This window comes from Gastrolobium bilobum, unplaced genomic scaffold, assembly GCF_033153095.1.
Source record: "Gastrolobium bilobum isolate Gb01-03AN ecotype WA unplaced genomic scaffold, APGP_CSIRO_Gbil_v1 utg2365, whole genome shotgun sequence".
NCBI classification, from domain to species: Eukaryota; Viridiplantae; Streptophyta; class Magnoliopsida; order Fabales; family Fabaceae; genus Gastrolobium; species Gastrolobium bilobum.
In genome coordinates, this window is record NW_026899145.1 from 706,888 (window position 1) to 721,150 (window position 14,263).

The 14,263-nt window shown below is 33.2% G+C and overlaps 1 protein-coding gene across 1 annotated transcript; it reads right to left on the reverse strand.

The window, feature by feature from the left end:
- Positions 1 to 7,076, reverse strand: LOC133287605 (alkaline ceramidase TOD1-like). Its single transcript, XM_061485243.1, has 7 exons — positions 6,842 to 7,076; positions 6,524 to 6,727; positions 5,691 to 6,251; positions 4,902 to 5,184; positions 1,227 to 1,324; positions 441 to 556; positions 1 to 120 (listed from the first exon to the last, which is right to left on the reverse strand). The coding sequence occupies exons 1-7, from the start codon at positions 7,074 to 7,076 to the stop codon at positions 1 to 3; spliced, it is 1,617 nt and encodes a 538-aa protein (XP_061341227.1).
- Between the last annotated feature and the right edge of the window lie 7,187 nt (positions 7,077 to 14,263).

Sequence of the window (14,263 nt, forward strand, 5' to 3'; positions counted from 1 at the left end):
TCATTCAGGCTGTTCCAAGATGCTCGGCACAAAGCAGTTTGCTGCACCAGGAAAAACATCCAGGCAAGGCAACCTATCAGAAGTACCTGCCATTCTCATCACTTTCATCTCTATTCTTGTCTATGATCAGTACATGACATATCAAATTAGCCTCATGAAGCAAATGGATAATTGGGAAAACCAGTCAGACACAATGAAGCAAAGAAAGTCAAGTTTAACACCAAGTCATGCTCTGCAATGGAGGGACTTGACAGAGCCAAATTATTATTATTAATATTTTTTTAGTAAAAAAGTCAGACTCAACTAAGATAAATATTTAAAAATCTACATTATATCAGGCCCAGCTCACTTAGATATCAGAAAGGTGAAAGATATTAATAAACCTGGTTTCTTCTAAGCGCTAGCATGAAGATTGATCACAGATCAATCCCAACGCTCACATGATGGATGGGAGAAGCCATATCAAACATCCAATAACCAAATTTACCAAAGTCAAAGCTCACATAAAAAGCTTGAAAGCCTTTACAGCCTTTAATTCTAAGCAACAAATTCTGAACTGATAAAGAATGAAAGAAGAGAAGTTATGGTGTTTGTAATGATTTCAAATAATAACACTTCAATAGTTCTGTGTGATTTATGGATCGAATTTACAGAGTTTGGATAGTTTTTATCAACTAAGAATCTATGATTGTCAGAAATTTCAAACAAATAAAGGCTTGCTATTTCAATTAGACAAAAAACAAAATAAACCCTTCTTGTCCAACTAGAATTTGAATTAAAAGGGTTGCTATAAAAAAGGATTGTTAGGTGCTAATAATGTCAAGTTTCAGAAGCAATCGGTTGAATTAAATCTTTCTATGTTATCTACTTGATTTATGTTCTCCCATGTATTTCTCCCTTTCCCTTTTCACTCTAAACACTCCTCTTTTATCTTGCATCATAGACTTAAAAATAAAAGGCCCTCACTTTCACAGACAATACACCTTGAATGAGAAATGTTTCAAGTCTAGCCCTTTCATTCATAACCAAAAGAAATCTTCTTTCAACAAAAAGGAACTTCCCCTGTCCCTATATGGTTTGACAGCTGGTACCCCCACCACAGAGAATGTAAAAATCTAGTATCAACTTAAAGCTTAGTTGCTGATTAGTGAAGTAAACTTCCCTTGAGTGTGTGGCACAAATGAGAGCTAGTAAGGTAAACAAACTCTATAAGATGCAAAAGCTACCATTGAAGTCCAAGGCTGAAATGAAGTCAAAATGTATATCTCTAGGACTATCACAGCACAACGCAGTAAAGAACATCAAATTTTGAAAAGCCCCAAATCTGAAATCAAATTAGACCATAATACTTTACACAGATACCACTTATTGAACCCTACTTTTAGCTCGTTTTACTGAAAATCAAAATCTACATAAAACATTTCACCAAGTTATGAGGAGAAATCAGCAAATAACTTCAAACAAAGCTGATAGAAACTGAGAAAATAAAAAATAAAAAATCACAAGTATCGAAACCTAAGTAATGTAAAACATTATATTTCCATGTTTATCAACAAACACATCAAGTCTTAGCTTTGATACAAAAAATATAAACGATTATTAACGAAATAGTCATCAAATCGTATTACTGTATGTAATTATGCATTTAAAATTACAATAAAGACTAAAAAGAAGGAGGATTCGAAATGCGGGATATAAAAACATATCTCTCTGTGGCACCAGTGATAAGTACTCTATGGTTCGGGGCTTTAGCGGGTCTCTTGATAGAGATCAATCGTTTATTCCCGGACGCATTGATATTCCCCTTTTTTTCATTTTAATTTTTGGCACGGGAGGGGGCAAAGATTGGAGATCCAATCAAATATCTTTGATTAACCCCCTCCCCTCTTCTTTAATTTCTTTTTTTTAGAATTAGAGAATAAGTTCGAAAAGATAAAAAATAAAAACGGATAAGGCCTCCGTGAAACTGGGAATTTTGTCCAGGCTTCAATGGAATTTCATTAATAATTTCGATTATGGAATTATTAATGAAACTCTATTTCTATAAATAATAGAGTGAGGCCAGAAATGGAGTTGGAATGGAGACAACAATATCATACAAGATACTTAAACTAAACCTTTAATAATGTACAATGAAGGGAAAAATATTATTCCATATATCGCTGTAGAAGGAGCTCTAAAAAAATATGCTATATATATGAAACAATCACATTTTGGTAGATTTTTTTTAAGGGTTCCTTATTTATGCTGTCATTGTTGATGAAAAAACTTGCAGCAAATATATTATAGTAGGACACGGAGTCGGATCCTGAAATTAACAAAAAAAAAAAAAAATAAGATACGAAATCGAATCCTGATGAAAGTAAGTGTTGCTGCAAATTTTCTGATCTGCAACAACTGAATAGCTATTAAAACTTTTTTTAACAGGTTAAACGTGTTGGGAAATTCGTTCCCTCAAACTCCAATGTCAAGCGGGTCCAGGAGAAGCCCGTGGCGGGGAGACACCACCAATGAGCTAAGGCTACACCAACCGTGGCAAGTGGATCCGACACCATGTCTCAACCCAAAACCTTAAGGCATTGGGTTCATGGGTCCTTTCACTTGTATACTCTTCACTTAGCTCATTACCAACCAATGTAGGACTCATCAAACTTGAATATCTCAACAATCTCTCCCTCAAGTGTGAAACCCACCATTGGTATGCTCCCCCTCAACCGAGTACCCGAAACGCAAAGTACTCGACCCGCCTCTTAGCCAATCACTAGGCTAGCTCGAGCCCAATCCGGCTCTGATACCACTGTTGGGAAATTCGTTCCCTCAAACTCCAATGTCAAGCGGGTCCAGGAGAAGCCCGTGGCGAGGAGCCACCACCAATGAGCTAAGGTGGCGGGGAGCCACCACCAATGAGCTAAGGCTACACCAACCGTGGCAAGTGGATCCGACACCATGTCTCAACCAAAAACCTTAAGGCATTGGGTTCGTGGGTCCTTTCACTTATATGCTCTTCACTTAGCTCATTACCAACCAATGTGGGACTCGTCAAACTTGAATATCTCAACAAAACGAACCTCGTCTTGGAGTAAAACAAAAGAATCTCTTACTAATACTTTATTTTTGTGCCAGGCATTTTTTCTTTTTCATATATCAACCCTATATATGTTTTTCTCTCACTAGTTGGAAGACAAGGACTCTCTTACAATAGGAGAGTCACTTTGCCCTTTTTTAATATATGTATTTTTAAAAATTAGTTTTTATTTATTGTTAAAGATGTCAATATCCTACATTGACAAGACCTAATGTGGGGTTGAAGATGAAATCATGATATTTGGTCTAATAAGAATAAGTAGAAAAAGTTTCGTGTTGACTAATAATTATTGCTTTTGACCAATATTAGAGCCGAAATTGGTATTAGAGCTGAAATCACATGTTACATTATCTAAGATAACACTTTATAAGAAGAGGTGTTGTGAAGATTGTTGGAGAGAACAATATCCTACTTTGACAAAACTTAACGTGGGTTTAGAATAAGATCAAAATAGTCCATGACGTTTGAACAGGTAGGGGGACACTAAAAAAAATAAAATTGCGCATGCAATAACGTTTGATCCAGCATTTTATTGATCCAAAATTTACTAAAATGATTTTAAGCCAAATATATTCAATGGAGAGAGTAACTGTTTTCGCTATATTTTATTAGGGATGTATTTTACGAAATATATTTTTCAATAATTAAGATATATTACACAACGGGGATAATGATACTCAACCTTAATTTTGTAAGATTCACTCCCCTCAACTTAAAAAAAAAAGGTAACATTTTTTTTCCATATAATAAATAATTTTGAGGCTAGTCCGGAGACTGGAGCAGTGTTAAAGTCACTTCTTTGTGATTAAAAAGTTCTGGGTTTGAATTCGACAAACAGTTTTTTTGCAAATATATATGAGTAAAGTTGCTTATAAGAATTGCCCTCTCTTTACTCTAACTAGTCGGGGTTTAATGGAGACTGCAAATATGTAACAGTAAAATTGCTTATAAGAATTGCTCTTCCTCTACTCTCGTTAGTTAGTCGGGATTTAACGAAGAGTGGTTTGTTTTCACCTAAAATGTGTTTGTACATTTTTAATATAAAAGTAAAAATTTAGAATGTTTAAAAGTATGGTTGATCAATATTGTGTACCAAAAATGGTAGTAAAACAAATTTAAGAATGGGTTGAAGAAGACAATTTCAGAGTTCCAAATAAGAATTTCCAAGCTGACTCAGAGCCTCTACATCCCAGTCTTTTTACCATTTGGAAAACATTTTATGCAAAACTTTCAAACCAATTGAGTCCAGCTTGTTATCAGGACTTATCTTATCAGCAACAATGACTCTATGAGATCCTTTTTACCTACTTTGTATCTAAAAGAAAATGTATAAAATTATATGTAATTGAATCAAAATTCAACCTACTTATTGTGACCACAGCACTAATATCCTTCTCCTTATCTTCATTCTTAGCTACTTTGGATTTAAGAAATAAACCAGCCAGATAATTCCACTATTCTTCAGTTTCACACATTTTCAAAAAGCAATATAATTGAATAAAAAACAAAAGAGTTGAGCAAAGGGAATTTATATAGAAAAGAGCATAATAGTGCTGTTAATTTGTACCAGGTTGTCAGCTTCTTTGTGAATAAAGGAATCAGTCTTCTCCTTTATTTTTTCAATTGTTAGTCTCCATGACATTTTGTCAAAAGACAAATCCAATTGTGATGTTCTATTTTTTTCTCTGTTTTGTTTTTTGACCTTCTTTTTGTGATAATTATTTTTTCTTTACTTCTGGGGCATCTTTAATGAGATTCACCCCACATAGTTGAAAGATAGTGCTGGCACCTGCTGCAACAGCTGCCATTTACATACAACAAATCTGGTTCTGCCCTTTTTGTTTTTACTGTCCTTGACAATTTCTTGACAGTGGACCCATCACTTGGCTTGAGATTGTGTCTGTACTCTATTGTCACTTGTTCAAAAACTTCAACCTCAAACATGTTCAGCTTTACCTTGGGGTTCATGTGATCTCTGACAAATGCAAAGGCCAATTGGTCTCTTGGGTTAAAAGCCTCCAACTCATTGAACATAAGACAGGAGAAGAGATTACTACTCAATCCATGCTTCCTCAGGATCAAAGCACTGTCTGGGACATCTGCCAATTATATATGGTTACTTAATAGTATCTATATAATGGTTCCAACCCCAATTCCGAAAGTTAAATGCTAAGAAAGTCAACTATATATGGTGTAAAACCTTTTCTAAAGTTCATTACATTATAAGCAATGTAATTTTGGATTGGTTAAAACATACTTACTGTGTTCACCACTCCTTGTTAAACCTCAACTAATAAGGATAGATGTGAGAACAATTCTTATACGTAGTCTTATCCTTACATATTTGTTAAGAAATTATTTTCCGGATTCGAATGTGTAACATTTCAGTCACAAAGAAACAACTTTACCACTTCTCGAGATAACAAATACTTGATTACTTTTTAAAGCATAAGCTACTCAAGTTGTATTATTACAAATCTTTATTATTGAGGGTACTAAGTTTGTGTCAAAATCTTGAAAAGAGTATATCTTAATTCAACTGTGAGTAAACAAAATCCCACAGTTCTACAACAAGAAATTAATATAAAAAATAATGCATAGTTACCTGAGGCATAGGGAAGCTTGCTGGGACTCCAAGGTTGCAATCCATTTTCACAATAAGTCTCCATTTGCATCTTCAATGCATTGACATCCCACCATTTCTTCCACCTTGCAGTTGCCATTGATTCTTCCATAGTATGAACATAATATGGGTGTTTTGATATAGCCATGTCTACATTCTCAGATATAACTAGTGAATGAATCAACAACAATGGATCAACCATTAGTTGTAGCTTTGCATCTATCCATATGCTGAAGTGGGAATTTGGGAATAGTCTATGGACTAAATATTTTGGTATCACCCCATTCATTGCTGGGATCTGATACAAATCCTCTTTTGAAACCTTCACAATCCTCCACACACCTATCTTGTATTCACTTGATTTTATTGAAACCATTCCATGATGTTCAAGCCCTTTGAGGGTAATATCATCTATGAACATGAAGAAACACACATTTTCCAGTGTTTTGGACCCCATGCCCCTCGGTTGCCGGATTTTATCATGGTCATTGAAAATTGCTGAAACCACAACTACACTTTCACACTTTTCCATGGCCAATCGATCTACATCCAGATACAAAGGATACAACATAAGCAGATTATTATCTAAACTCAAAATATAAAAGAACATGAAAATTAACTTTATGAACTCCACAATGTAAGTAATATCTGGAGCCACTATTTTTCAATATCCATTAATTTCAGTGGCAATTTATAACTTACAGAAACTTGATAGTTCAATATTTTATGCATGAATTGAGATATCTTCAAGAGTCTCCGTCATTGGACACTCACACACTCATGCACACATGCATGAAGAAGAGGAGGGAACTGACCAGAATTATTAATTGGAAATTTCTTAAAAAATCCACATGGAACTTCTTTGCTATCGTTTTGATGATCAAAATACGAAAACCTCAAAATGGTGCTGAGATTCCCACCAAAACTTTCAGCATTCCCCTGCATATACCTCATAATCCTCGTGGGAGATGAAGAGTTCTTGCGGAAACGCTTGATCTCCTTCAAAACATCCCAGTAATCTGAACACAAGAACCAAAACCCAATAAGCAAAAGACATTATCTTTATCCTTTAAACTAAAAAATTCAACAACTTTTTTTGTGGGAGCACAGAAAGCCTGGCCACATGTCAGTACCTGAAAATATGACAGGGGAAGAGCAGGTAGAACGTGTGGTTGAGATAGCATACTTGTGTTCTCCATAGGAGGAAGGGTAAGAGAAGAGAGAAGTTTGAATGGGATCAAAGCATTTGGATTGAGAGAAAATGGCATAAAGAGCAAGGAAGAGAAAGGTGAAGAGATAGAGCAGAGAGAAACAGAGGAACTTTGATTGGAGGATGAGAGGTTTAGAAGTTGTTATTAGTTTCCCCATAAAATGGTTTCCATGGATTTCTGTTCCTCGGATTTGATTTCTATTTCGCTATGCAGAGGTTCTTGCACAAACAACTTACACTAAAAATTTGACACCAATTGTATAATATTTGAGAAAATGGAACCCAACTAATCTGAGTAGGTTTAATTGAAGTCAGTTATTTAACTTGGAATATTAGTAGCGTCTTGATATATAGGTACTAATTTTGTATCAATTCTGTTTTCTACATTAGAAATATATATTAATAACATCATTGAGAGATTTGCTTTGCTTAGAAGACAAGACTATTTTTTTTAAAAAACATAGTCTCGAATTGATTTGAAAGGTTTTGAGTATTGCTAGTTGAAATCAACGCTACTCATTCATGATTGTTATTTAGCACCCAATCTTCTATGGAAATGATGCCAAATCAGTTGAGAGAGCATTATGGTCGGGTAGGGTAGCGTTTTTAGATGCTTTCAATTCCGTAATTTAATGATGTTTTGGCCGGAGCACTCTACAAGCCCAACCAATTGGGTTCAATCTTTAAAGTCCATACTTAGAACTTTATAGAAGGTACCCATAATGAGCCATAAAGGCTTATCACTAGAATTTTTCCTTTGTCCTATAGTGTTGCCCACTGTACATTGACAGTAGGGCAAAAAGTATAATGTACAAACCCCGATAGTTGGCTCATCATGGGGCATTTTCTTCTCTATTCAACTCTCATGCTGTTACTTTGTATATTTGTGAAGTCTCTCTAGCCACTCACGCACTTCCTGACTTCCCCTTTGCAGTATACCTGCTTTGCACTATGGGAAGCTTCGTTAGGGTTTTAGTCTTTACCATTGTTACTATGAACACTCGTATATCAATATACCACACCCTCCCAGGGTACTTCTATGGACCACTAACGATTCAAATGAAGTGGTCAAAGTTCATCTTTGGTTGACCATAGAAACAGTAATAACTAACTTTTGTAATATTTTTGGAATTTAAAATTTCAAAACTCAAAACAATGTTTTGAAAAGGTAGGGCACTTAGTCAAGTGGCATGCTTTAGATTATCCAATTGGGAATTTGGGATAACTAAAGATTTAGCATGCTCACGAGGTTTCTTATGAAGACACTACCCAAGTTGAAGTGTTCAAAATTATCCAGCTCCATAGAATAAAACAAGGTAAACTAAAAATATGAAAACAGTATTTTTTTCTTTCTTTTCTATTTTGCTGAATTTAAGCATGTTATTGTATTCTTGTAATAATACATAGCAAATCTGATTTTAATGATAATTTATAATCTTATCCTACTCAAGATATTATAGCCTGAAACTTCTTTAAATCAACATGTTCCTATTGAAGTAAAGTCTTTAGAAGAATCCTCAAAGAATCTCTTCATTGCTAGATCACCACCATATAATTCTATAAGGGACCTAGATCTAGTTAGAACAGGCCTTCTCCTTGACCATGATTTACGCTTCACGCAGATCCGTACACATAGAAACACTTTCACCAATTTTACCAAGTTATCCGTACATACGCTTTTCTACAAGTTGGTCCCTTTTCTTCCCTTTTCCTTTATCACAAAGAAGAATAACTATTTAGTTGAGCATTCCTCCCAATTAATTGAACCTGCATAAAATCAAAGGTAAAAGCAATATACATAATATAAAGTTTGTGAATATCATCAAAGGTTCTGATTCTAGTCTTGCTAGATAGGTAAAGAAATTCAAGTTTTTTTGTCAGGAATCGATCTCCACATCAATTTTTTGAGGTATCCCATGTTTTAAGCAAAGATTTATCCCCCACAAATGACTTGTACTAAGTTGGGGCCTGATAAAAGCAACAAAAGCTTACATCATTCTTCCTAAATGTGTAACATGTGGGAATCACTCTAGCATTGAAAGAAGTATAATGTACAAACCCCCATGGTTGGCTCAAGTAACAATATGATCCCTACGACGGAAGAATTGTCAAAGAGAGCATGGATTCAAATTCTAGAGAGAACTTTCAGGGTTAGAACTCAATAATTGTCATGCTACTTGACTCAGGATTAGTCTCATATTTGTGCAAGTCCTTTTTCCCACCCAATTTGTGGAAATACCCTGAGTACCTAATTCGTTCCAAAAGGATAATTAGGGTAATGGAATAATAATAAAAATATATATAACGTACAAAGCAGCTTATTAACAATTGCAACTTTCTTTTCAAGCAGAAAAATATACCTATCTTCCATCCTTCATTCTAGAGATGCATTTTACTATTACTTATGGATCATAAATACTATTAGATAGACTACTACTTGTGAGGCTTTATCCGCTATAATCTCCACCAAGATGGAATCTGTTATTCGCCTATGCTATTGTCCCCTTCCTAGAACTCCCCTGCGCCTGTCCTATGTTTCCAAAGCATCTGAAAATGCAAGGGAAAGCATGTTCCATCTTAGATTTAACCATGCCACTCTTTGTCTCTCTCACTCTTCCACAAGCAAACCAATTGCATGTTCATCTAGGCATACAAATTGCATGCTTGATAGTTTCTCTGTGTCTTCCAAGCATGAGGGAAATGACAACAAAATTTTGAGGGGAATGAGTGGAGCATCTCTGGTTTTGGCTTGTGTTCTTGGATTGTTGAATTTTAATAGCAGTATGAATCCTAAATTTAACACAGCTTATGCAATTCCTTCACCTAGGCTTCCACAAGCTGGAGAAGAGGTTACACTTGAGTCACTATTGAAGATGATCAATGCAGAACCCTCAAATCAGGCATGTCCCCAGTTTAAGGATGAACCTGATGAGAAGCAAGTTGAAGAGCTGAAGGTTTCTCTTATTTTACTACTACTTTGCTGATACTTTTAAATTTGAATGAGAATGATCAAATGAAACAAGAAATTTTTAAAAAAGAATAAAAGGTCAAAACTGAATAACAATGATTAATTTGATTATTACTCTTTTTTCATTCAACCTCTTCCTTATTCATTTGTAGTTGTGTGCTATTGGTCAAAGCAAATCTGGGCGTAAAGCTGAAAAAGAAGCATTGCAAAAAATGAAAGATGAATACGAGAGATATAAGGATTCCCAGGCAGAATACAGCCTGCGAACGGCGTTGTTACAACTTCTTATATTTCAGGTATGTATATGATTGACTTCCCTATCACTTGAGCTTGTACATGGATCACTGTTCATTTTTTTTTTTCTTTAACCAAACTTTTCTACCCCTTAAATAGATGATCAAATTTATTATATTTGGTTTGAAATTCATGTGTGAGGGAGTCCACAATAGTTTGGGATCGACTAAACAAAGGGATATAAGTGACAAGATCCCTAGATTTAGTGTCCTAAAATTTTGGATTGAGAGACGATGATGTTGGTCTCACTTATCCTAGCTTAAGGTTCATGGTCAATATAAAAAATCATTTAAACCCAAAAGTTTAAATTACTAGATGAATCTCGTATTAATAGTTTTATATTATATTTTTTTATCAACCCAGTGCTTGAATAGTGAATAATACACTAGTCCATCTATACTAGAAAGTTTCATAATATTTATTTATCTATAAAATGATTTGTGATCACTTGGTCACAAAAAATTTTCATATAATGTTAAAAATCATTTAAATTCAAAAACTTAAATTATTAAGTAAAAAATATATTAATAATTTTATATTATATTTTTTCACCATGTATAATACTTGCATTAGGGGAGTTCGCGGTCTGGATTGGATCAATTTTGGAAGCAAAAATTATCCGATCCAATCCCTTCGGTTTGATCATATAATCATCCATTCAGTTTTGATTTTTTTTCAAATCCGATCCGATCCAATCCAATTTTTTTCGGTTTGGATTGGATTGGATTTCGGTTTTTTGAACATCCTAAAATTTATTTCATGATTATTGTGCAAATAACATCTTTTGTATATATTGGCTTTGTAAATTTTTTTTTTTGAAATACAAAAGCATTAGTAAACTATAATATAATTTTTTTAATTTTGGCAATGAGATACGAAGCTCTACAAAGATAAAATTTTGTTGATGAGATATGACTAGATTTTTTCTTGGGTTTAGTTGATGGGTTAATGAGTCTTGGGTTTAGAAATTTTTAGGCTATCATTAGGGAAATACCCAAGTAAGTAGGGGGAAATTAATATATTGGATCGGTTTTCATCAACCCATCCAAAAACCGATCTAATCCAATTAAAATTTGCGGTTTTTAATTGGTTTTCGGTTTTTCAGTTTTCAGTTTATTCGGTTATCGATTTTTTGGTTCGGTCACCGCGGTTTGAATCGGTTTGGATCGGTTAATGAACACCCCCTAATTTGCATGAGGTTGAAATGTTGTATAAATGGGTTATGAATAAGAAGTTAGAAGAGTCTGTCCTTTTATCGAGGTAATCTTATTTGCTTCGGAAGATATGCTCTTCGATCACTTGAGCCCGCTTGGATAACATCGAGGCAAATAGAAGCGGGACGACGAGCAATGTCACGAAATGTTCGCCGGGGTGGACAAATATGGGTACGCGTATACATGCTTCTTTGCAAGTGAACAATCTCGCTTGTTTGTTTCTGAATAGTCATGCATTTTCATCTTGTGACCTTCATCTCTCTATATATCAGTGGCCTGTAAACAAAATTACTAAGTTTTCCCGATTTCTTACAAAAACTCTGTCAAAATTAATCCTCCCAAACTGCCTTGGTCTGCGATTGATCATCGTTCATTTGTCTGCCGATACTGTTTCTTTTGGTAGTACCACCATTGAAACAGAGATAACTCATTCTATCCTAGGAGGTATTTGTCCACTAATCTTAGGCATCATAAAGAGGGCAAAATTGTCTTAAAGGACACAATCTAATATTGAGCTCAGATATAATTTCCTATAATTTTTATCCTTATATATATATATATATTTATTTATTTTTGATAACATTTTATCCTTATATATTGTATTCTGATTTTTGTGTTTTTTCTATGATACCACCAAAACTAAACACATATTTTTTGTGCCACAGTCAGTAACATGAAATACCTAGCCTATTATAATAAAAAGACGACCTTCTTTGATAAAATTAAAAGATGGAGCACGTGGCATTTCTTCATCTTGGATATTATCACTATAAAGAAACATAGCAACCTGATTAGGGAAATGCTGACTAACGATGTTGCATTATTTGTTCATCTTTTATTAACATAGCCTTTTTTTTTTTTTGAAATGACGACATAACGATATATACTGTCATCCATTTATCTTTCAGGCAATCATTCTTTGATTTCTTTCAATCCAATAATATTGTTTGCACTTCTAAACCAATTTAATCTTTCCTTTTTTAGCAAAAATAAATTAACTGCTTATTTATATGTCATCAAGAATTCTGACATTTCAATTTGTTGTTAGCCTATAATATATTAATATTTCAGAGTAAAACTCCATTTTAGTTCGTCAGAGATATCCTATTATCAATTTAGTTTTCTATAGATTGATTTTATGAATTTGATTTCTTAAATTTCAATATTTTAGTCCTTTGGATCGTCCCAATAATAAAGGTGAATGATGTGTGGACTAAACTTGATAGATGGACTAAAATTTAAAAAGATTTAAACTTAGATGAATCAAATTTGTAAATTTAATATATACGAGATTAAATTGACAATGATTTTTATTTTGGTACACAAACCAAAATATGGTTTAATTTTGTTTTGAAATGAGAATCTATAATGGCGTTTTTTTAAAAATTTATTGTTAACAATTTTTGTTAGAATCTCTTTTACTTTTGAGGATGAATTTAATGTAATGCTAAGATTTTATAATCGATTTATCATCTATATATATATATATATATATATATATATATATATATATATATATATATGGACAAGATATACTTACAACCAAAAAAGTTTATCACATTTACAACCAACCTAATCACAGTTGATTTTTGTCAATCTAACGGTTATTATTTTTGGGAATTAATAATTAATTAATAAATATGACCAATAATTTCCAATAAATGATAATCGTTAGATTGACGGAAATCAACAGTGATTAGGTTGGTTGTAAAGGTATTAAAAATTTTTGGTCATAAGTATATCTTCCCCTATATATATTTATAGAGCTTATCGTTTCTCAAGCTGTTTGAGATAATTTTATCTTCGACTACTAAATTATAACCGTACAAAGATGGATCAATGGTGATAAAAGAAGAGAGAGAAAGAAGAAATCATAATCATTCAAAGGTGAATCAATTAACATAAGGAAATAAATAAACAAAACGACGTAATTTTGGAGTGGCTGGAGATAACTTTATCTCAAATTGCCGGAGAAATATTTTTTTTCCATATATATATATATATAGGTAGGATCATTTAACACCTCATCTGATAGCCCTTAGATCAAAAAAGATCAATGGTGTCACATGCTTACAAATTAGAGTCGTTAATCTTTTTTGATCTAATGGCTCTCAGATGAGGTGTCAAATTTCAAATTTGACACTGATGTCAAAGGATCCTACCTCATATATATATATATGGTAAAATCATTTCTGCAGCCGCTTTACGTACAACAACGATAGGTGTATGATTATGATTTTCCACATTTAATGCTTTCATTCTTTGTATCTGTATGATTATGATTTCTCGCATTTAATGTTTTCCAATATGACAAGTATTTGATTGCTGCAGAAATATAAATCCCTATATATATATATATATATATATATATATATATATATATATATATACTCTGTTTAGACAGATATTCAAACCCTACTTAATATGCAGGGAAAAATTGAAGAAGCCCGTAAACGGCTTGACAGTAAAATTGATGAAGAATTTGAGGATCCTAAAAAGGTTAGTAAATTATTATCAAAAAAAAAAAAAAGGTTAGTAAATTTCATCCATTACACATATAATCATATAGATTGATATTACATGTATTTAGTGAAAGGAGATTTGCTACCTAGAGTAAGTATCTTACTCCCTCTTTCCCATTTTATTATTCCATTTAATTCCAGTGATGTATACACAAAATCTGTTTTTCTTCTTTCTTTCTTTTTTCTTTTTAATCCAATCAGTTAGTATATTTTATTGGATATATATTAATATATAGGTTAAATAATAAATGTTCACATACAAATTTAATAGGTCAGACCATGATTATTTGAGTTCATACGGACTGAAACTCAATTGCTTACGTTAACTCTAGGATTTTTTCTATGCT

Coding starts and splice junctions, on each gene's coding strand:
- LOC133287605 (XM_061485243.1), bottom strand. CDS start 7,076: ATGGGGAAACTAATAACAACTTCTAAACCTCTCATCCTCCAATCAAAG. Junction 6,728..6,841: donor TTCCCCTGTCATATTTTCAG/GTACTGACATGT, acceptor TCTTGTGTTCAG/ATTACTGGGATGTTTTGAAG. Junction 6,252..6,523: donor ATTTCCAATTAATAATTCTG/GTCAGTTCCCTC, acceptor ATCTGGATGTAG/ATCGATTGGCCATGGAAAAG.